The sequence below is a fragment of the Schistocerca piceifrons genome, chromosome 5, assembly GCF_021461385.2.
Source record: "Schistocerca piceifrons isolate TAMUIC-IGC-003096 chromosome 5, iqSchPice1.1, whole genome shotgun sequence".
In the NCBI taxonomy this organism is placed as follows: domain Eukaryota; kingdom Metazoa; phylum Arthropoda; class Insecta; order Orthoptera; family Acrididae; genus Schistocerca; species Schistocerca piceifrons.
Window position 1 is genome coordinate 487,231,670 of NC_060142.1, and position 24,552 is coordinate 487,256,221.

General features: G+C 40.0%; 1 protein-coding gene across 1 annotated transcript in view; it reads left to right on the top strand.

Moving 5' to 3' along the window:
* The first annotated feature begins 935 nt into the window (after positions 1-935).
* LOC124799096 (neural-cadherin-like) overlaps positions 936-24,552 on the top strand; it is a 242,938-nt gene continuing 219,321 nt past the window's right edge. The window contains exons 1-7 of the mRNA XM_047262635.1: positions 936-1,053; positions 1,640-1,789; positions 2,183-2,309; positions 2,634-2,767; positions 4,219-4,319; positions 4,427-4,591; positions 14,515-14,652. Coding sequence (XP_047118591.1) covers positions 936-1,053; positions 1,640-1,789; positions 2,183-2,309; positions 2,634-2,767; positions 4,219-4,319; positions 4,427-4,591; positions 14,515-14,652 — 933 coding nt within the window. The remainder of the gene's footprint in view (positions 1,054-1,639; positions 1,790-2,182; positions 2,310-2,633; positions 2,768-4,218; positions 4,320-4,426; positions 4,592-14,514; positions 14,653-24,552) is intronic.

Sequence of the window (24,552 nt, forward strand, 5' to 3'; positions counted from 1 at the left end):
TTTTGTAGCAGTAATGGGACTGTTATGTAATGGTATGATGTACCGTAGCAGCTAGTTAAAAGTGTCTCAATTGAACTGATTCTGCATTATTTCTCTTCCCAATGTCCTTGCCATTGGTGCTACCAAGTTTGGTACTTGTACGGTAATTAGTTTCTGTGTTATAACGTGTTAAATAGGGGAAGTTTAATTATAACCACCTGTTATTTATCGTACAGACTGACTATTACTTATGACAAACACAGTTTCCATTTCCTGGGTGAAGCATCACTATGAAGTATTGCTCAATTAACTTATGAAATTTGAACTTTAGAAAATTTTGCTTGAGGGAAGACAACATGTTGATAAATATACGATATATCTCATTCTATAAGTTTTTAAATTTGCCATGATTCGAGGTGGTGTTGCGTGAAAGCTGTGGGCTATCGAAAAGCCCAGCAGCTACGGAATGGAATTTGTGGATTATTGCACGTGCCTGACGTATTATTCTCCTAACATGCTGTGAGTCCGCTACACCGGGCCACTAGAGGCGGTACCGTAAGGCAATTGGACACGGGTGTCGTTTTTCACTCGTGTATTAAGTTTCCATGCTCCGAGAACAGCACAGAAATAACAATAACTCAAGAAATTGTGCTCCACACAATGGAACTTAGAGATAGTATAGAACACACGAAACTACATAAATAAAGCAGCAAACACAGTTCCTAAAAAAGAATAATATTACATTTTAATGGATTTTTGAAGAATGCGAAATATATATGTCAGTTGGATATAAAACAAATAACGCCTATTCAAAGGACGAATACACCAAGCAGCAATACAGCGATCTGTGAAGCTGATAGGTATGCCGTCTGTAATCTCCATTGAAAACAGATGCCACTGTTCTTGCAAAGCCGTATCCATTTTAAACATAGGGGAGCACGGTTGCAAACGGGAATATGCCTTCCGACAGCAAGCTAAATATACTCTATGGAGTTCCATCTGGAAATCAATCTGACCCCTCCCAGTTCGTTGTATTACTGTGTGTTGAAGATATTCACCCACGAGACAAACCCTGTGCGTTCGTTCATCATCTTACAGAGTGGAAACCACACAATTTCCACTGACACCTGGGCATACGTAAGAATCAAAGATAACACCTCTATAGACTGTAGAGTTGGGCAACACAATTCTTTTTCCCGATTCGATTCCTACGATTCAATCTTACATTGCGAATCGATTCCTACGATTCGTTCACGATTCATTCTAGTTAGCGATGGCACGATTCTTATGGAATGCAAAAAGTTCTACATCTTACTCACAGATGGCAGGACATGTCTGAAATTGTCAACGGGGTTAGAATCGAACTGTGTCGTGGTAAGATAGGCCAGAAATAGTATGGAACTATGTAGGTGAACTCAAAAAGCAAAAACCAGTCTAAATACAAAATTTCATCCAAACCGTTAGGGCCGTTTTCGAGATACGCGAAATATAATACATAATCCAAGTGCTATTGCTCGTGTGTAAAGAAGGCGTGTGTGTTTTGCATTGCATCTGCAACAAATAAGAGGTACCTATTTATTCATCATACGTGGATTTCTTGATTTTAATCGTGTGTATTGGGAGCTGTGTGCTCGCTGTATATCGTTTCCGTCATCACTAGTTCGTGTATTACTCGCGCAAACTAAGCTGACGTCGGCGCGGTGGCTGATGGTAGCGATAGTAAATGGGAAATGCCTTTACGCTCATTCCCGTCAGCCACCGCCAAGTGTCAGCTTGGTTTTCACGAGTAATATTACGGCCCACGAACTTCGTTTGTTCGTTCCGAGCTTCATTTGTTCACATGCATCCTCCACTTGACTGCCACCTGGCGGTCGTAATCATTCAGTTGCCTTCGGAAGCATAGCGTACTAAGAATCGATGAATCGTTGGAACTTGGAATCGTCACGACTCGGAAATACGCAGTCGTTCTTACAATTCTTTTGAACGACGATTCGTCCGTATCACGATTCGATTCTTTATTTAGAGTCATTCAAATGAACGACTCATTCATGAATCGCCACAACTCTAATAGACTGGCACAGCCTCCATTTCACCTAAAACGACACGAAGCTCTATGCATCTACCTAAATTTATACCACCCTTCCAACGGGAACTGAATCGTCCAGAGATGGTCTTTTCAAGAATATTTTTGTATTGGTGATAGTGGGTTTTACCTTTTCACCAAATCGGACCACTTCTGCTGTCACTTTGCCAGCTACAACGAGACTTAACACGTCAGGAGAACGGTTCTTCGTTGATAGGCAGCCCTCATACCATTTGGGTTGCTTACTGCAAACGATGAAGTGAAGTGGCGTCTGGCTGAGGCACTTGACTTGCATTCGGAAGAGTTCGCGTTCAGATCCTCATACGTCCATGGAAATTTATGTTTTCTGTGGTTTTCCTAAATCGCTTAAGATGGACGCTGGCTTGGTTTGTTTGGAAAAGCCACGGCTGACTTCCTGTCCCCTTTTTGTCCAGTCCGAACACGCACCCCCCCCCCCCCATCTCTCTCTCTCTCTCTCTCTCTCTCTCTCTCTCTCTCTCTCTCTGTGCTGAAATCGTGTCGATTGCAACAGAACGTTAATATGTATAAATGTATTCCTCTCGTTGCTAAGCTTCTGGGACGAGAGGTGGACGGTATGTGCGTACGTGGCTGGTCGCCCTGTGCACTTACCACTTTCTAGACCCCTTCTGCGTACAGTATTCGCTAATCTCACACGTCAGATACCTCCAGAAAAAGCCGATTGTAGTTCGGAATAGGTGACGGCCTTTTAACGTATAGGAGCAAATGTCAGTCATCGTTGGTCAGTACACCTCATTTGAACTTTTTGAGTGAGGAAACTGTGCTAACAAATTGTTGCTAAATTACACATCCCAAGACAAAAAAATGATGCACGCCGAAGGAATTATCTGAGAAAGAGATTATTGTTTAACGTCCCGTCGACATCGAGGTCATTAGAGACAGACAACAAGCTATGATTAGGGAAGGATGGAGGGAGGAAGTGGCCGTGCCCTTTCGAAGGAACCATCCAGCCATTCGCCTTGATCGATTTAGGGAAATTATAGAAAACCTAAATCAGGATGGCTGGACGCGTGTTTGAACCGTCGTCCTCCCGAATGCGAGTCCAATGTGCTAATCACTGAACTACCCCTCTCGTTGAGTGATGCGAACGGAATGGAAATCGGTAGATGTGATCTACATGGACAGACAACAAACGATTACATTTTCTGATATATTGAATGATTTATTCAAAGAAATAGCTTCACAAATTGAGAAAGTCAGTAACGCCTGTTCCACCTCTGGCTTTGATTGACAGAATTGCTGGATGTTCTCCTCTCCTGAGTGATATCGTGCCAAATTCTGTCCAATTGTCGCGTTAGATCGTCAAGATCCAGAGCTGGTTGGAGAGCCCTGCCCATGATGCTCCAAATATTGTCAATTGAGGAGAGATCCGGCGGCCTTGCCGACCAAGATAGGATTTGGCAAACACAAAGACAAGCTGTAGAAACCCTCGCCATGTGCAGGCGAGCGTTATCTTGATGAAATGTTAGCCTAAGATGGCTTGCCTTGAAGGGCAACAAAACGCGTCGTAGAATTGAGAACGTTTGGAGCGTTATGGCAGGGCCCTCCAGACAGCTCGGGATTTTGACGATCTAAAGTGCCAGTCAGACAGAATTTGGCTCAGCAGGACAGTCAACGACTCTGTCAATCAATGCCAAGCCGAATAACAGGTTACATAAGAGTCAGAGGTAGACCGACATATTATTGACCTGCTCAATTTGTGAAGCTCTTTCTCTTGAATAAATAATCCAGTTTTTCTTTAATTGTACATTTGCATCACATCTACCGATTTCTGCCCCATTAGGATTATTTCTTCACGGTACGTCGCTTCTTTGTCTTAGAGTCTATAAATAAGGACAAACACTTGTTTTGACCTGCCTTCGTAGATGACTTCATCCCAATTGGTCTGGTAAGTGACACAGCTATACATCTCAACTAAATTGGCTTTCCCAGCTGCTTCGTCTGGTTCTCTCTGCTATGCCACTAGCTGCCACTCTGCTCTCAAAATTTCAACTGTATGTTAAGTATCGATGGCAAGAGCCAATTGCAGCGAATCTAGTTTTACAAGAGGTAGCTTTGTGCAGCTTTGCAGTGCTGACAATATGCTCATTTCTGTGGAAGTTCCTTTTTGTTTCCAGGAGTTGCCGGTTTCTGTGTGCTTTGCATCATTTGTGAATATATAAATGTTGAGACAGGGAATTATCTCACTGAGAAACTAGCTTGGCTTCAGACTTTGCTGGTAAGGTCAGCAACTGTGTGCAGCGCCTACTGAAGTCCTGTGATCCATTTGTCAGTGAGAGTTGTGTGTGCCTCAGCGCTGTACCATGCCCTGCCCTCTGATAACAGTACGAGCTGCGGCTGGCGGCGTCGGACAACCTGAAGGAGAACTACACGACGGTGGTGATCCACGTGAAGGACGTGAACGACAACCCGCCAGCGTTCGAGCGGCCGACCTACCGCACGCAGATCACTGAGGAGGATGACCGCAACCTGCCCAAGCGCGTCCTCCAGGTCCAACACTCGGCGCTCTCGCTTCTCTTGCCTTGCCTCGTCTCTTCTCGTTTATTCCTGCATACCGCACGTGGACTTCGCATCCCGCGTGTCACAGCAGGGGCACAATGAAAATTCTATTTTACAGCTCTCTCACTTCAGTCGGAATGTGCAGCGCTCAAATAAGCTCCTATAGATTACTATCGCGGAAAATTATAAGCTGAATAAATCCAGATATATTCAGGCAGTCACACAATGAGAGACAACTCGCAGCAAGCCTATAAAGCGACTCAAGTTCACTAAATTGTCAGCACACTTCACTACTGATACCAGTCTTTGGTCATGATCCTAGCAACAGATGTTTGCGTCGATAAATTTTTGTGACAGTTTGCAGGGACATAGTTGCACTACTTTCATTTGGGTGGACCTCACAACACACGATGTTCTTCGAGTTTTCCAACATACTGTAATCACATGCGATAAATTTACTACAGAAAACCAGACAGAATTCGTGGAAGGGACCTGTTATACCAGTGCATGAAACGTATTTGCAGTTGTAAACATGGATTGACCACTAGTTGTATAACGGAAAGACGACAATGAAAATTTGTGCTGGACAGCACTCGCAGCCATTTCTTGCTTATCGTGAGCGATCGACTTACCATTAGCAAGACTGACGGCCAGATCCAAACCTCCATATGTCATCAACCATGTGTCTACAACCTGTACTCGTACATCTATTATGTAAGTTTGACGACATATGAAAGTTTGTATCTGGCTGAGTCCTGCTCGGATGGCTAATAGTAAGGTGACCGCTCGCGATAAAAGTGGGAAATACTGCTTCGAGTCCTGGTCCAGCACAAATTTTCACTCTAATCATAGCATTATGCAGCTGATGGTTCTCCATATTCGCAATTCCAAATATGTTTCATTTATTTGATAACGACTGTAGTCGCCTCAGTTCCTGATCTTTGAAGAGCATTGCATCGCAGTTCAGCATAACATAGGCACTGCAATACTGGATTTATTCACCGACGCCAGGCAAGGGACTTTCACGTAAAATGTCTCGCCTGTATGGGAATATACATAATGGATGTGCAAGTACAGACTGTAGACACGTGGTAGACGAAATATGGATGTTTGGGTCTGGCTGTGAGTATTGTTAGGATAGCCTAAGAGTAAGGTGACCGCTCGCAATAAGCAAGAAATCTAGGTTAGAGTCCCGGTCCGGTACAAACTTTCATTGTCGCCATTCATCATACAGCTGATTCGTGTCCAAAGAAACATTGCATCGTAATTTGGAATAAGACAGGCACTGCAAATATCGTATCGATTGTGCTACACTAGTGCCTGTCAAACTCCGCCAGGGGGGCCCCAAGCACCCCGAATCGAGCGTTCGTGCGGCCCGCCGTTCTCGGCCGTATTTTATAAAATTATGCATCTAGCAACCAGCAGCCGAAACCAAAAACGTAAATTAAACTTTAGATCTTCTTAAGAGTGTAGTTTTCGTGCTCAGTAATAAGCAAAAATACATTGACGTTGGTCAGTTCTGTTGTGAGCTAAGTAAAGTCGGCCGCCGCTTACCTCAGGAACTGAGGAGTTAGCACAGCAACTGCGGGATTACTGGACGAGGGGAGGGGCAATGATTCATTGTTTGTCTTTCAGTATTGCCAACTCAAGGGCGTGCGCGACTCGTACCGATCAGCTGCTCTGGCATAAAGATTGACACGGAAGTAACAGATTCGTGAATGCATTCTATAGAGATAGTCATTTTCAAATGCGGAATGTATCTGAAGCAAGGAATATGAAATTAAATAGGCTGTGCAATAGAACGCAACGAGTAGAAGAAAAACGACACTCAAAACATTTAAAAAACATTTGTAATCGTGTCTAGTATTGCATAATTCATTTTAATATAAGTGCAGTTACTGTGATTAATCATTTAATCATCCGCTCAGATAGACAATACAAAAACACTTCGACAGGCAATGACAGTCTCGCAAACTTCTTTGTCTCTGCGGGTGGCAGCAATGTGAATTTATGTAGTTTACCAGTTAATAATGAACACGGTACATAGTAGAGTTGGGCAACACGATTCTTTTTCCCGATTCGATTCCTACGATTCAATCACACACTGCGAATCGATTCCTACGATTCGTTCACGATTCTCTCACGATTCATTCTAATCTGCGATGGCACTATTCTTACGGAATGCAAAGACTTCTACATCTTACTCACAGATGGCAGGACATGTCTGAAATTGTCAATGGGGTTAGAATCGAACTGTGTCATTATAAGATATACCAGAAATAGTTTATTTATGAGTAAACATGCATATGACGTTACAAGTGTGATTCGCGATTTATATGTGTAATGCCTTAATTGATGAATGGTCTCTTTTGATTTGATTGCATCTATTGTTTTATTTCAGTATGCCAGGAAAGAGGAGTCGATTTTTGCGAAAGGTGGTTCAAAATTGCTTCCTTTGTTCACACGCATCCTCCACTTGACTGCCATCTGGCTGTCGTTATCATTCGGCACGACTCGGCATGATTCGGAAGTTGCCTTCGAAGCATAGCGTACTAAGAATCGATGAATCGTTGGAACTTGGAATCGTCACGACTCGGAAACACGCAATCGTTCTTACGATTCTTTTGAACGACGATTCGTCCGTATCACGAATCGATTCTTACGATTCTTTATTTAGAGTCGTTCAAATGAACGACTCATTCACGAATCGCCACAACTCTAGTACATAGGTGATGCGAGGTGCTGCCCACAGTGTCGGGACTGGCTCATGAGCATGAAAGTTTGACGGACGAGCATCGTGCACTGTTGAGCCTCAAAGCGCAAGAGTTATAAAAGACGATACTGATTCTTAGCACAGTTCTCGTCGCTCATAATAGCTGCAATAAGGATGCAACGAAGTTGATGTCATATGGCAACAACTGCCGTAAGCAAGTTCTTTTTTTTTTTTTTTGTAAATACTATCAACCACTCTTTTCGTTTCATTTCGAAACTCTGATAAAAATCCACACTTCGTCTTAACCTCCTTAACACGGAATACGCAAGTGAACAAACAAAATTATCACGTCGCTGTGTAAGAATGAAAGCAATGCCTACGCGAAATGTATTGTAATATCTGACCAAGTAAGACTGTTAGTTGTTTAAGCGGCTCTTAACATTCGCATATGGAACGATGTCAATAAAATTGTACAGGTCGTTATTCTTGTCACGTTCCCGAAAGGCTTTGAGACTGGCTGCCATGACACCTGAAAAGGATACCAAAATAACAATTACAAATGCTCTAGATATAGACGAAATCGAAAGTCATCACTTGCTTTTGCTGGTGATTTTTATGCGTTTTAACCCACATAAAATGCAGCCTTTTTATACTTCTGAGGATACAGAAAGTTTAAGGGAGAACATACCTCAGCAAACACAGCACTGGATATGCGGTAAAACAGAAAATTTTCATAAAAATCGTCTGTGTTATAATATCGTTATGGAAGGCATGTTTCCTACGGCGAACAGGACCGACGAAAGGAACAGTTTCAGTTCAAGCTGTTTGCCCTAAAACAATCCGTTGTTTCGTACGCTGAACGCTAAATTAAAATCAACTTCAGGAACAAAAATACACTCTGAAAGTTCATTCTACGGAGGCTCATCACAATGGTACATTTGCACTTAACAAAGCTCGGAATGTTTGCTACTCTTTATTTGTTTAGTGGTTCATTTTCCTTGTAGGACCAAACTTGGTCTTTCGTATGATATGCTCCCACGACTGAGGAAACAGTGAATTCGATGAGCAATGTTAATATAAAACGGAAACTTTTCATCGTCGTTGAAATGGAAACACTGTGTACTGTGCTGCTACTATATGAAATTCCAACTTAAATCACACCGTGATCCGTAATGCTGCACAATTTTGCGCCTGTATTGCAACAAAATAAACGTCTAGTTAATTGTGAACGTTTTCTTTTAACCTAGTATGCGTATAAACATTTTGTAACTCATAGCGACGTAAGATACATTTAAGGAAAGGTCTCATGAAAGCAGTATGTCGCTTTTCAAATAAGCAAACTACATGTATTTTTACATTATATGAATGGCCTTTAACTTGAAACTATCACCACTCGGATATTGTTATAAAATGAACCCATAAAGATTTAATGGGTATCGTGATCTATGTTATTATCTGCCACCTTATAGCAGAATCATTCTTTGAAATAAGTGTGATCATGATGAATCAGTGGCTTATGGTCTTATACAACTTAAGGAAAAAGTGACAACTAGTGCGTTTAATTCTCGGCGAGATAACGCAAATCTTACAAGTATTTGTATTACTGCAGAAGTTCCTGCTGTGACAGTGCGCGTTGCCATGTCCACATTCTCTATGTCCACATTCTTGCATTGTGTCGTTGCCCCCATCCCTGCTGTTTTGGAGTTTTCTTTCCGTGAATTCGTTTCTTTGTTTATTTTTTAGCCACATATGCAAGCGTTCTGGGTTGCTGTTGGAACCCTTCCGTTTGGACCTGCATGTCCAAAAGAGTAATATCCTGCTGCATGCATGCCATGATGCACTACATTAAATAGCACTATTTTGTTTGTTTTGTTTTATTTGTTTTTCGTTTGCATGTGTTGGCTAACGTTTCCCGTAGTATGACTTGACGCTGGTGGCATCGGACAGCCTGAACGAGCAGTCGACGAGGGTGGTGATCCACGTGAATGATGTGAATGACCTGCCGCCTGTGTTCAGCACCACCCAGTACTCGGCCGTCATGCAGGAGGAGTTCCCCGGCCCGCACCCGTACCGGCTACTGCAGGTCAGCAGTGGGGTCCTGCCTTAGTCTCCATCACTACAGCCCTGTTCACTATACTTCCAGCCCGGCACTGCTACTAGGCAGTTAGTTATAGAGATGAGGGCCTAACAGACAAAACAACGAATATTGTAGTCCACAAATATCATGATGAAGTAGCAAATTGTGGATTGCGTAAGTGGTGTCCCCAAATACCAAATATTTTTATGCTCCGTTAGGCCACTAAAATGAGAAATTTAATGCAGACCAACACAACACAAATGGATGTCTGATGTAGTTGCATGTCAGCTTATTTCAGTGCGGAGACTAATGGACCAATTGCCTCATGACTAGCTAGTCTCTTCCTTTGAAAATGGGGAGACCAGGGACGAAGTGTTTCCTGCTGAGCTCTTAATAAGGAATCCTGAAGCCAACAGAAGAGAAAAAGTGTAAACACCATATTTTCAATGGCAGAAAGAACATTAGTGAAATCAATGGATTGTGGCCCGTTAACAATGAATTGTCGATTATGAACATGTTTAGAAATGTTTAATATAATGCTATATGTAGTACATTTGAGACAAGTATCAAACTATTTATAATACATCAACCATTATCGTTATAGAATACAAACTATGTATGTTGCGTAACTGAAACAGGATTAAAAATGGACCCATGCACTGGGGACATCTGCAATGGTAGGCACCAAATGACAATCATAAAAATCTGCTTCGCAGTTCTCAATTTTAAAAGGCATTTGAAGGCAATTTTATTTGATGTGCCATATTTCAACCCTGTATAAAGATGTCAAAAACTTAATTTACTAGCGAATAAAATTTAAAAAAAAAAGTCAAGTGTAAAGCAATATGCAAAAATAGAGAAAAGACTTATAGGCGACACTTTAATATTTTATATAAATGCCGATGGTTCCATAGAATGATGAAAGATGTTAGGCAGTAAAAGAGGAAGGTAAAAATCAGCAGTTCAGAAGCAACTTTTTCTGCCAATGATTTTTGGATGAAAAAACTGAAGCTGCATTTCATTGTTGGTAGACAAGCATTAAAGTAATAAGAATTATTAGCAACAGCTGAGCTGGACTAAGATCATATTTTAATTATTCTATTTTAATTATTCATCTTCATAAATTCTGTCCTAGGAGCAGATTCTTCGCTGCAAGCTCAACATTCACCTTATTTCCTCTTTTCTGACAACTCTTACAATAATTGTAGTACAATGAATTTATCTTAATGTAATGTATTAGCTATTATCTCCTTCACCTATTATACTTCCATTTATTCATACCGTCTTCTGAAGCACTCTCTATTATTCAAACTGTTCCGATTGAATATCACAAGCATATGATACTTCACAGAATGTAGCTGCATGAGATATCAGACATATAATTGTGTATTTGCAATATTTTTTTAGTTTTGGTACCTTCTCCATTTTTGTGAAATTTTCATGCCAGTGTCTCGGCAGAAATGTTGTTGCATTAGTTCATTCACTCCTTCTTCCTTTATCTAGCCCTTTCACTTGTTCTAGAGATTTTCCCCTCTTCCTGCATCTTTTCTACTTTTAATTTGTTTAATAGCTGTTTCTGTTTCTTTTATCAAGATTGACAACCTTGTTAAGTGTTGCTGGTATTCATTGTTTGAAGGTGATTCTTTGTTTCATTCAGTTTTTCTGTTTAGTTCTTCCACATAATGATTATTATATGAATATCTGTAATTTTTATATGTAATTTCTCCTTCCACCATGCTCCTCACTTCAGCAGTAAAATTAACAATGACAATGCAACAGATAGATGCAAAAAATACATAAGTTGTCCTCAGGGAAGAAATAAGGGAAAAAAATCTGAGGTTTTGAAAGAATTAGGTTATTCCAGAACTCTCACGAAATACCATATGTCTGCGTAGAATAAAAAGTAATAACAGCCTGCAGAAATGAAATTTTTGAGGTCAGTTAAGTAGTATAGTTCAGAAGTACTTAAGATATGAAAAAATTATAACTGTCAATATTAATAAAGAATAAAATAAAATGAGTATATCTTTAGAATGGTAAGCAACTGCCATCTAAAAATCATGCTTTGTGAAACAACTGGCCTCAGGAGATCAGTGCCAAAGGAAATGATTTGATGGCGGGCATCTAGCTCTGGACAGTTTGATATATGGAGTAAAGGGGTGTAGCAGTTCAGTGATGGAGGAGGAGGGGGAGGAGGAGGTGTCATCATGAAGGATGGTCCTGTCGTTTCATGACACCTTACTGTATAAGTAGGAATTTAGGTGGCAGAAGGAAGACCAGAACTGCTTTGGTGGTGGACTCATTATTGAAACTTCCCTAAGTTGGAAAGAATGACAAAAGTCAAACAATGAATAACCTTTTGGATAGAACATATTTGCTACATGTACACATTTTTGATAAAATGTACCAAAGGCCACATCGAGCTACATGTTTATGCAAAAATGATAAATATCTCACAAAATTGACTTAAAGGAAAATCTCTAAACTATTTCAGTTAGGCTAACTTACAAAGCAAAATGTATTTATAATTTCCATGTCTTGTTTTATTCTCATTCTTCTTTGTGTACTCTGAAACCTTATACTGTCAGCTACTAACACTGTATTCCGTCTTTTAAAATATTTCTATGTTTACAACAAAAGTCTGCATTGTGCATGTAAATGTGAATTTATGTACCGGTACAGCAGATACTTTATCTTCATACAGGTGTGGGAGCTCAAGTATTTCTTTAATGTATAAAACATGCATCTCCAAAATAAATTGCCAAGTCATTTGGAAAAGTATAATTGTTAAACTTCTTGTAGTAATTAAAATTATATAATGTGAAAGTAGCATTACAGTTTTTCATTGCTTGGTAGTAAGAGGATCATGTCCAAACTACCTGAAATGAACCATGTAATATTTCTAGTTAACAGAGACGTTATATGACATATATAATGACTAAATATACATAGTAATAATCACTAATGAATAAACTTGTTCACCAAACAGCAGAAGCATTGGATCGTTGACAGGCAAACACAAAAGAGAGAGAAAACATTAGCTGTTTGGTGGCTGGTCTTCTTTACTTGTAAATTATTTACTTTCTAACAGAACTTTCTTACTATATTCATAGTAGTAATGATGCTTTTCCAAATCAATACCCTTCTTACTTTGAACTCAGTAGTCCAAGGACTTCATTGTGTCTACAATATGATAACTTCTGTTGACACACACAGGCCATGATCGCACATATGACACCAGTTCCCTGAGGAATTACTTCTGTGGCATGTCAAAGGTAACATCGGATTCAGATAGCATGAATAGATTCCTGAAAATTTTAGAAGTATTATGAGGTTCACATTTTTTTACATGCACTTATAGATAAATGTATTTTATTTTTCTTTCTTAAGCATTGTGCATGAAATGTAGCAGCTTTGGTTCACATTTACACAAAGCATGACAAAGTTAAACATTTATTAAGTCAAACTCATTTTCCACTATTTCTATACATTAGTTTTTACAGCCATTTGACAACAAAGAGCATTTTTGATTTTTCACAGCAATTACAAAAATTCTTAATTACATACACTACATGATTAAAAGTATCTGGACACCTAGCTGAAAATGACTTACAGGTTCGTGGCACCCTCAATCAGTAATGCTGGAATTCATATGGTGTTGGCCCACCCTTAGCCTTGATGACAGCTTTCGCTCTCTCAGGCATACGTTCAATCACATGCTGGAAAGCTTCTTGGGGAATGGCAGCCCATTCTTCACAGAGTGCTGCAGTGAGGAGAGGTATTGATGTCAATGGTGAGGCCTGGCACAAAGTCAGCATTCCAAAACATCCCAAAGGTGTTTTATAGGATTCAGTTCAGGACTTTGTGTAGACCAGTCCATTACAGGGATGTTATTTTCATGTAACCACTCCACCACAGGCTGTGCATTATGAACAGCTGCTCAATCAGGTTTAAAGATGCAATCATCAACCCCAAATTGCTCTTCAACAGTGGGAAGCAAGAAGGTGCTTAAAACATCAATGTAGGCCTGTGCTGCAATAGTGCCATGCAAAACAACAAGGGGTGCAAGCCCCCTCCATGAAAAATGACCACACCATAACACCACTACCTCCTAATTTTACTTTCTCACTACACATGCTGACAGATGGCGTTCACCGGGCATTCGCCATACCCACACCCTGCCATCGCATTGGCACATTGTGTACTGCGATTTATCACTCCACACAACGTGTTTCCATTGTTCAATCATCCAATGTTTACACTCCTTACACCAAGCGAGGTGTCATTTGGCATTTACCGGTGTGATGTGTGGCTTATGAGCAGCCGCTCGACCATGAAATCCAAGTTTTCTCACCTACCATCTAACTGTCATAATACTTGCAGTGGATCCTGATGCAGTTTGGAACTCCTGTGTGATGTTATGGATAGATGTCTGTCCATTACACATTATGACCCTGTTCAACTGTGGGCGGTCTGTGTCAGTCAACATACGAGGTCGGCCTGTACTCTTTTGTGCTGTACATATCCCTTCGCATTTCCACTTCACTATCACATCGGAAACAGTGGACCTAGGCATGTTTAGGAGTGTGGAAATCTCGCGTACAGATGTATGACACAAGTGTCACCCAATCACCTGACGACGTTCGTAGTTCATGAGTTCTGCGGAGTGCCTCATTCTGCTCTCTCATGATGTCTAATGATTACTGAGGTCGGTGATATGTAGTACCTGGCAGTAGGTGGCAGCACAATGCACCTAATATGAAAAAACGTATGTTTTTGGGGGTGTCCAGATACTTTCGATCACATAGTGTATTTAAAAATATTCTGTCATTATAATGAACATAAAATATGTTTGATCATATCTGAAGTAAAGTACAAAAAAAGCTAATTTATGATAGGCACAGAGTTTCTATAAATCACTTGCTGCTGCTGCACTGAGAAGTTGGCTGTGTAAAACATGATTTGAATCTTACAGCTTTTTGTTATTCTGAAAGTCATTTATCAAAATGAATAAAAGATGATTAATAACAAATACTGATTTACAAAACAGAAAGAGTTGCATTATGTCTTTGCATTACTGTTTTCACTCTTCGTTACTCTAAATGTTTTGTTATTTGTCTTCAGGTGACAGCCACTGATGGGGACAGGGATCGACCACAAAATATTGTGTACTTTTTGACGGGTCAAGGTATTGACCCTGATAATCCAGCCAACAGCAAATTTGACATAAACAGGACAACTGGGGAAATATTTGTTCTCAAGGTAAAATATATCCCTAAAAAAATTACATACAATATTATCATTCACTTAACTTCACAAATACTTGCTATTTACAGTGAATTCAGTGTTCAGTGCTACATTTTTAAGGTATATTAAAAGTATACAGTGCTAGTTTTTCTTAAAAGAAATGAAAATAAAAAATTTTGGCTTTACTCTCAAACTAGATGTAATGCAACGACAATTACTGAAGTTTTGAGTACAACTGATTATTTGACTAGAAAACTACATTGTGACTAACATTATAACAGGTTACGAACTGGCATCAATTCATGGCTTCTGTAATGTTCACACCTTCTTATTTTAATTTTTGTGTCTGCTATTGTAACATCTGTTTTTCTTACCATCATCACTGCTGCTCCATCTGTTCCAATTGAAATAAAATTTCCTTCCAGGAACTAATTAGAAAATCCCATGAATTCCAAGCAATTTAACAATGTGTTTCAAATGCTTTTAGCAGTAATATTATTTAGCTCAACTATATACATGAAAATGTTTGCGAGCTGTCAGGAATTTTGTTTGTAGATAACTATTAAAGTATGGAAAAGTGTCATGTTCTTCTGGAGGAACTAGATTACTGGGGGCATTGGCTTAGCAAAGATGGAGCAAGAATGGTTCCAAGACTAGTATGAGTTGAACAAAATTTTCTAGTTCTGAAGTCAAGTAAAGAGCTACAATCATTTCTGGGACTCTTGAACTATTATAGGAAATTCATGAGTGTAATCACTGATATAGCATGCCTGCTCATGCAACTATTGAAGAAAGATGCTAAATTCATGTGGTCAGAGGAATGTCAACATGCTTTCAAAGAGCTAAGAAAAGTTTTAACATCAAGTCCAGTCTTACTGTTTTTGGATTTTTAGAAGGAGCTTGCACTATTTTAATGCATTTATTAGTATTAAGAAATATTGTTCAGCAGACTAACAATATGGGCGTTAAGGTCACAGTTCATAGTAATAGACAGAAAGTCGGCAAGTAGAACAGAAGCAATATCCTGTGTTTCCCAAAGAAGTGCTCTAGGCCCTCTATTGTTCCTGATCTATATTAATGACTTAGAAGACAATCTGAGTAGCCCTATTAGATTGTTTGCATGTGATGCTGTCATTTGCCATCTTGTAAAGTCATCAGATGACCAATATGAATTGCAAAATGATTTACATAAGATATATTGTATGGTGTGAAAAGTGGCAATTGATCCTGAATAAACAAAAGTGTGAAGTTATTCACATGATTTATAAAATAAATTCGCTACATTTCAATTGCGCGTTAAGTCACACAAATCTAAAGGCTGTAAATTCAACTAAATACTTAGGGACTACAATTACAAATAACCTAAATTGGAACGATCACATAGATAATGTTGTGGGTAGAGCAAACCAAAGACTGCAATTCATTGGCAGAGCACTTAGAAGGTGCAACAGGTCTACTAAAGAGGCTGCTTACTCCCCACTTGTCCGCCCTTTTCTGGAGTATTGCTGTACGATGTGGGATCCACATGAGGTGGGACTGACGGATGACATTAAAAAAGTTCAAAGAAGGGCAGTTCGTTTTGTATTATTGTGAAATAGGGAGTTAGTGCCACTGCCCGCGCACGGCTACCACCTAGAGTGCATTCACTATCTCCTCCCCATCTACTGTCCACATTAAACAATGTCCAGTCAGAATAATTAATAACCAGAGTCTTTTGCGAGGATCTGAGAGGAGCAAAGATTACAAAAAACTTTCTAGTTTTCTCAGCTTGTCATGTTGAGATGGCTCCAGTTCTTCTTGTCTGGGGCGTCTGATTCTTGAAGCTGAAAATCTCACATCAGGTCCTCACGGTTGGTTTCAACTAAGTAAATTTGAAGATTCTTGTTGCAACATATGTATTTTTCCTCACATTTTAGTATATCATACAGTACTAGTATTAGTAAGTGGAACCTACTGCGTATAACAAGGTGAAAATCCCCATTAATGCACGAGTACAAAATAAATTCCCAGTCTTTGGAAGCAGTAACATCCGTCAGGTATCTGGGTGTATGATAAGTGAATTGGAGTGACAATCATTAAAACAAAGGCTTTTTTTGTTGTGACGGGATCTTCTCATGAAATTTCAATTACCAGTTTTGTCCACTGATTGTGAAAACATTCTTTTGGTACCCAGCTACGTAGGGAACAATGATCATAATGATAAAATAAGAGAAATCAGGGCTCGCACAGAAAAATTTAAGTTCTTGTTTTTTCCATGTACTGTTTGAGAGTGGAACGGTAGAGAGTCAGCTTGAAGATGGTTCATTGAACCCTCTGCCAGGCACTTTATTGTGAATAGCAGAGTAATCATGTAGATGTAGATGAGGAATCGGTGAATTCAACAGTAAAGTGATGCATAAGCCAGGGAACAAACACAGAAATGCAGATGCTTTGAGCAGAAAGACATCAATAGTACAGGTACTGCATCACGGGCTTGCTGAATGGCAAGCAGCGTAGAATGCTCACAGTGACTACAAGCGATACAAAATGCAACTGCAGTCCAGCATGTGTGACAATCCATTGTTTAAGGTGACAAGTTTAGGGCCACAAGTAGTGATGTCAGCTAAGTTGAAGGAGAAAGTCCTGAGAGAGGCACTTGATCTTGTTATCTGGTTATGGTGGGTCCAGAGCAACAAACTGAATTGTGACTAACAGATATTGGTGAAAGGAAGATGTGGATCAGTAAGTGAGAAATTGTGTGCAGTGTGCACAACATGCAGACTTGAGCCATAAAGAAATAACATTGTAGAGACTACCAGAAGTGTCAAAACCATCTGAAATGATTTTAATGGATGTGTTAGGACCATTTAACTGGACAACAGCAAGGAACTGTATTGTGTTGACAATAATAGATCAGTTTTCTCAGTATGAGGAGATATCTGCTATACCAAAACAACAAGCAGTCACAGTTGCTCAACCAATTGTCAACAATTGAATTTTTAAATTTGGGGTACTGGAGATGATGATTACAGACCAAGGACAAATTTTATGTTGGACTTGATAAATGAATTATGTTGTGTGTTATGTGTGAAGAAACTGAGAACTAGTCCACTCCACTCACATTCAAATGGTGCAATGGATCAGATGCATCGTATTAGCAGATGCATGTTAAGCTACTATGTGAACTCACACCACAGTGACTGGGACACACATCTCTTATTTGTCAGGTTGTCGTACAATTCAAAGTTCTGCACTAGTATGGGATTATCTTCATACAAGGCAGTATATGGCAGGAAAATACCATCACCATTTGCAATTATTAAGGCAATAAGAGGCAAGTATGGAGAGTCGGTCCATGATTTCATGAGAACAGTGACAGAAATATGGAAGCAGATGCAGAAGGCAAACACAAAGGCACTGGAGAGACTAAAGGAAGCTGCGAAACACGGCATGGGTAGCATACCACATTAGAGAGTAGAGCACTGGGTAACGTTATCCAGCCCAAGCACACTGAAGGGTAAGATTAAGAAATTTGTCATGAGATATGCCAAATGGTTGAGAGTATGTCACCACTCAACGGTTGGCTACTGTTGCCAACAAGATTGACGGAAGTGCATGCTGGATGATTCCAAGGTGTTCTGAACTCGATCCCAGGAGTGTTAAGAGCGGAGACTGAGAAAGACACAAAGAAGAAAAATACCAAGGAGTAGATGTGAGAATGTGGCTGAACTGTTTGGAAAGTACCATATTCACTGACGTGAAAAAAGTGACAGAGATATTTTGTGGTGTTTATGTTTTATGTGTTAGTATGTAACATATTAAGGATTAAGGAATAAGTTTTTATGTTAGAGCAAGGATCATTTGAATTTACTTTGTATGAGAGTGCTGAATGATGTCAGCAGCCTTCTGAGGGGAAAGGGGGGGGGGGGGATGATGATAATCTCTGTCCTCAGGTTGCTGTACAGTGAGGTCGAAGGTTGAAGGAATGCTAGTCATTGCAGTGCTGCACCTATGTCTGGAATGGAACTGCAGAATTGGCACATGGTGAGAGGAGTTCATTTTGGCAAATAAGAGGATGCTGGTTACCAACCATTAATGGATGCTGAGTTTAGTATTTAATGAATGAGAATCCCAGAATGAAGTGAAGAAGCGAGATGAGGTATTTCCTGGGCTTCAGTGGGGAGCCAAGAGCAGTGGTATTCTCAGGGAAGTTTCTTGGGAATGTAAGAAGTTGCATAAATCTTATGAACAATCATGGGAACAGATGCAACAAGCAATGGACATGGTGTTGCATTCGCTGTTTCCATGGAAGAGGCATTGGATAGATGCTGGGCAGATAATTTTGAAGACAGTGTTAGGAACAGCAGAGGCCAGTCACCCATTGTGATGACTGCATCTTCATTTCAGCACCATAACTGTACACCCATGTCTCATCACCTATTATGATGTTCTTAAGAAAGTTTTCATTGTCATTAACAGTGGCAAGCAGTTCCTCACACATTTCAACATGGGTATGTTTCTGACTTTCAGTCAATCAACATGGTACAAATTTTGCACTGACACGATGAATCTCACGTTTGTCACTCAAAATTTGATGGCATGATCCTACGCTGATGCTCATCTCCTCAGCAACTTCCTGAACAGTTAAACAATGATTTATGTGAATCACAGCACAAATACTATCCGCATGTCCATCATGTGTTAATGTGGAAGGACGTTCAGGTTTTGAATCGTCACAGACCGACATTCTGTCCTGTTAAAAACATTTAAACCACTCATAGCACTGCACACGACTCATACAGACCTCCACATATGCATTGGTGTTTGAAATGTCTCTGTGAAAGTTTTGGCAAGTTTGTAGCAGAATTTCACACACACACATTGTTCTTCAAGCTCCTTTATTGCACTAATCTGACAATTAGGCTGTATACTTTCTTACTTCAGCGGCTTTGGTCCACTTGCTGATTGTCCAAGTGACATGAAGCAAATGGTTGTTGTCTAAACCTGCTGCAAGGTGCGATCAGTAGCCACTGCGTGCTCTCTCTGTTGGTTGGCGTGCTATTTCAAAAGTTTGGTTTCTTTTTGAACGCACCTCGTCTGTGGTGGAGTATTGCACAGCTGGCAAAAGCACAGTGTTATTTCATTAATAGGAATGGAGCTGTTGAATTACAGTGAAAATGGTCAGGCTTGCCCTGGGAATCTGCCAGTGCAGAGATAATGCCCAGTAAAGGCAAGAGCATTTCTCTACCAGCATATGCCAGTGTTGTTGTGAGAACATGAGTAGAATCAAAGCATTAGTATAACAGGTGCACTGCTACCTTGTATAAATAGCTGTCATTTCAGTAGCACTTTCATTCAGAGCCTAGCAGTTCTACCAACCTACAAAAAGTCTCCCTTCTGGACTTAGTGTCATGGCACAGCATGCCATCTCAGGCATCATCAGCAACCCAAGCTCCTGCCCAAGTGGCAGCAGGTCGTATTCTGTGCACAGCAGGCATCTTCCAACATTGTGGTGTATGTGCCACCGCACTGCATGTGTGCACCACACTGCGTATCAACAGATGCTGGGACATAGCCATTCATCACGGAGTTGGCTACCACAAAAAGATTCCTGACCATCTCTATGTGTCACTGATACAACTTGTTTGTGATGCAACTCACACAATGGAGTCATGTGCCATACATTGAGCCCATACATCAGCAAATCTGTGCATCTGTGCTGCAGCTGGCTGGACACTGGTTGTCATCTCTCTGATCGCCTGGCCCCTCCCACAAGAAATGGGGGAGTAGTCACTGCATCACACCAATCTAGTGCAAATGTATGATAAGGTGAAGTGTTAATTTCAACATCTGAGTCTCTCTGGACTTTCACTGGCCTCCAATCCTGTCTTAACCCCCCACCACCTGCCACCTTGCATTGTAGCCACCCCTCCACTCCCAGGTTTGGCTAGAGAAGCGATACCTGGCATTCCCCAAGGAAGTGTTATAGACCATCTGCTTTTTTGTAATCTATATAAATGATTTAGGATACAATCTGAGCAGACCTCTTAGATTGTTTGCAGATGATTCTGTCATTTACCATCTAATAAAGTCATCAAAAGATCAAAACAAATTGCAAAATGATATAGACAAAGTATCTGTGTGATGCAAAAACTTCACAATTAATTCTAAATAACAAAAAGTGAAGGTCATCCCCTTGAGTGTTAAAATAAATCCACTAAATTTCAGTAACATGATAAATCACACAAATCTAAAAGCGAAGAGGTTGAAAAATCGGCCAACCAGTTGCAAACAAGGGTTTATTAGCCCTTGACCTAGGTTTTTATGTTTGTAAGAATATCTTCTTCAAAAAAATGGGCCTTGTTACATCACATGATTGTATATTAGATTAGATGTACCATCATGTGATGTAACAAGGCCCACTCTCTCTGAAGAAGATACCTTTTCAAATATTGAAAACTAGGTCAAGGGCTAATAAACCTTTGTTTACAACTGATTGTCTGCTTTTTCAGCCTCTTTGGATTTACACAGCTGCTGTTTTGCAGCCATGTTTAAGATTTGAAATCTAAAAGCTGTCATTTCAACTAAATACCTAAGGTATACAACTAAAAACAACTTAACTTGGAAAAGTCTAATAGATAATGTTGTGTGAAAGGTGAACCAAAGACTGTGTTTTATTGTTTGTCATTTACGCCTGATAAACTTGCAGAGTAGGATGTCAGATACTAGCAGGTATACAGATTTTTGAGGTTGTTGTTGCTGTTGTTGTTGTTGTGGTCTTCAGTCCTGAGACTGGTTTGATGCAGCTCTCCATGCTACTGTATCCTGTGCAAGCTTCTTCATCTTCCAGCTCCCAGTACTTACTGCAACCTACATCCTTCTGAATTTGCTTAGTGTATTCATCTCTTGGTCTGCCTCTACAATTTTTACCCTCCACGCTGCCCTCCAATGATAAATTTTTTATCCCTTGATGCCTCAGAACATGTCCTACCAACCGGTCCCTTCTTCTTGTCAAGTTGTGCCACAAAATCCTCTTCTCCTCAATTCTATTCAGTACCTCCTCATTAGTTATGTGATCTACCCATCTAATCTTCAGCATTCTTCTGTAGCGCCACATTTCGAAAGCTGCTATTCTCTTCTTGTCCAAACTATTTATCGTCCATGTTCCACTTCCATACATGGCTACACTCCATACAAATACTTTCAGAAACGACTTCCTGACACTTAAATCTATACCCGATGTTGACACATTTCTCTTCTTCAGAAACACTTTCCTTGCCATTGCCAGTCTACATTTTATATCCCCTCTACTTCGACCGTCATCAGTTATTTTACTCCCCAAATAGCAAAACTCCTTTACTACTTTAAGTGTCTCATTTCCTAATCTAATTCCCTCAGCATCAACCGACTTAATTTGACTACATTCCATTATCCTTGTTTTGCTTTTGTTGATGTCCTTTCAAGACACTGTCCATTCCGTTCAACTGCTCTTCCAAGTCCTTTGCTGTCTCTGACAGAATTACAATGTCATCGGCGAACCTCAAAGTTTTTATTTCTTCTCCATGGATTTTAATACCTACTCCAAATTTTTCTTTTGTTTCCTTTACTGCTTGCTCAATATACAGATTGAATAACATTGGGGAGAGGCTACAACCCTGTCTCACTCCCTTCCCAACCTCTGCTTCCCTTTCATGCCCCTCAACTCTTATAACTGCCATCTGGTTTCTGTACAAATTGTAAATAGCCTTTTGCTCCCTGTATTTTACCCCTGCCACCTTTAGAATTTGAAAGAGAGTATTCCAGTCAACATTGTCAAAAGCTTTCTCTAAGTCTACAAATCCTAGAAATGTAGGTTTGCCTTTCCTTAATTTTTCTTCTAAGATAAGTCGTAGAGTCAGTATTGCCTCACGTGTTCCAGTATTTCTACAGAATCTGAACTGACCTTCTCCAAGGTCGGCTTCTACCAGTTTTTCCATTCATCTGTAAAGAATTTGCGTTAGTATTTTGCAGCTGTGACGTATTAAACTCATAGTTCGGTAATTTTCACATCTGTCAACACCTGCTTTCTTTGGGATTTGAATTATTATATTCTTCTTGAAGTCTGAGGGTACTTCACCTGTCTCATACATCTTGCTCACCAGATGGTAGAGTTTTGTCAGGACTGGCTCTCCTAAGGCCATCAGTAGTTCTAATGGAATGTTGTCTGCTCCAGGGGCCTGGTTTCGACTCAGGTCTTTCAGTGCTCTGTCAAACTCTTCACGCAGTATCGTATCTCCCATTTCATCTTCATCTATATTCTCTTCCGGTTCCATAATATTGTCCTCAAGTACATCGCCCTTGTATAGACCCTCTATATACTCCTTCCACCTTTCTGCTTTCCCTTCTTTGCTTAGAACTGGGTTTCCGTCTGAGCTCTTGATATTCATACAAGTGGTTCTCTTTTCTCCAAAGATCTCTTTAATTTTCCTGTAGGCAGTATCTATCTTACCCCTAGTGAGATAAGCCTGTACATCCTTACATTTGTCCTCTAGCCATCCCTGCTTAGCCATTTTGCACTTCCTCATTTTTGATACATTTGTATTCCTTTTTGCCTGCTTCATTTACTGCATTTTTCTATTTTCTCCTTTCATCAATTAAATTCAATATTTCTTCTGTTACCCAAGGATTTCTACTAGCCCTCGTCTTTTTACCTACTTGATCCTCTGCTGCCTTCACTACTTCATCCCTCAGATTCTCCCATTCTTCTTCTACTGTATTTCTTTCCCCATTCGTGACAATTGTTCCCTTATGCTCTCCCTGAAACTCTGAACAACCTCTGGTTTAGTCAGTTTATCCAGGTCCCATCTCCTTAAATTCCCACCTTTTTGCAGTTTCTTCAGTTTTAATCTACAGTTCATAACCAATAGATTGTGGTCAGAGTCCACATCTGCCCCTGGAAATGTCTTACAATTTAATACCTGGTTCCAAAATCTCTGTTTTACCATTATATAATCTATCTGATAACTTCTAGTTTCTCCAGGATTCTTCCATGTGTACAACCTTCTTTTATGATTCTTGAACCAAGTGTTAGCTATGATTAAGTTAAGCTCTGTGAAGAATTCTACCAGACAGCTTCCTCTTTCATTTCTTACCCCCAATCCATATTCACCTACTATGTTTCCTTCTCTCTCTTTTCCTACTCTCAAATTCCAGTCACCAGTGACTATTAAATTTTTGTCTCCCTTCACTACCTGAGTAATTTCTTTTATCTCATCATACATTTCATCAATTTCTTCGTCATCTGCAGAGCTAGTTGGCATATAAACTTGTACTACTGTAGTAGGCATGGGCTTTGTGTCTATCTTGGCCACAATAATGTGTTCACTATGCTGTTTGTAATAGCTTACCTGCACTCCTATTTTTTATTCATTATTAAACCTACTCCTGCATTACCGCTATATGATTTTGTATTTATACCACTGTATTCACCTGACCAAAAGTCTTGTTCCTGCTGCCACCAAACTTCACTAATTCCCACTATATCTATCTTTAACCTATCCATTTCCCTTTTTAAATTTTCTGACCTACATGCCTGATTAAGGGATCTGACATTCCACGCTCCAATCCGTAGAACGCCAGTTTTCTTTCTCCTGATAACGACGTCCTCTTGAGTAGTCTCCGCCTGGAGATCCAAATGGGGGACTATTTTACCTCCGGAATATTTTACCCGAGAGGTTAATTATCCAAATATCTTTACTTTATTTTCTTCTGAACTGTTAACTTTGAAATAAAAATGTCATCTGAGCATTATTTTCCCTTTTGAAGCATGATCTCTGCACTTTTTAGCAGCAACATTTTACTATATATTTTCAATGTGTTGGTATATATTTATCTGTATCTGATCACTAAGTCTTGGAAACAGGCAGAAGCATTAGAGAGAAAAATTGGTAAAATGAA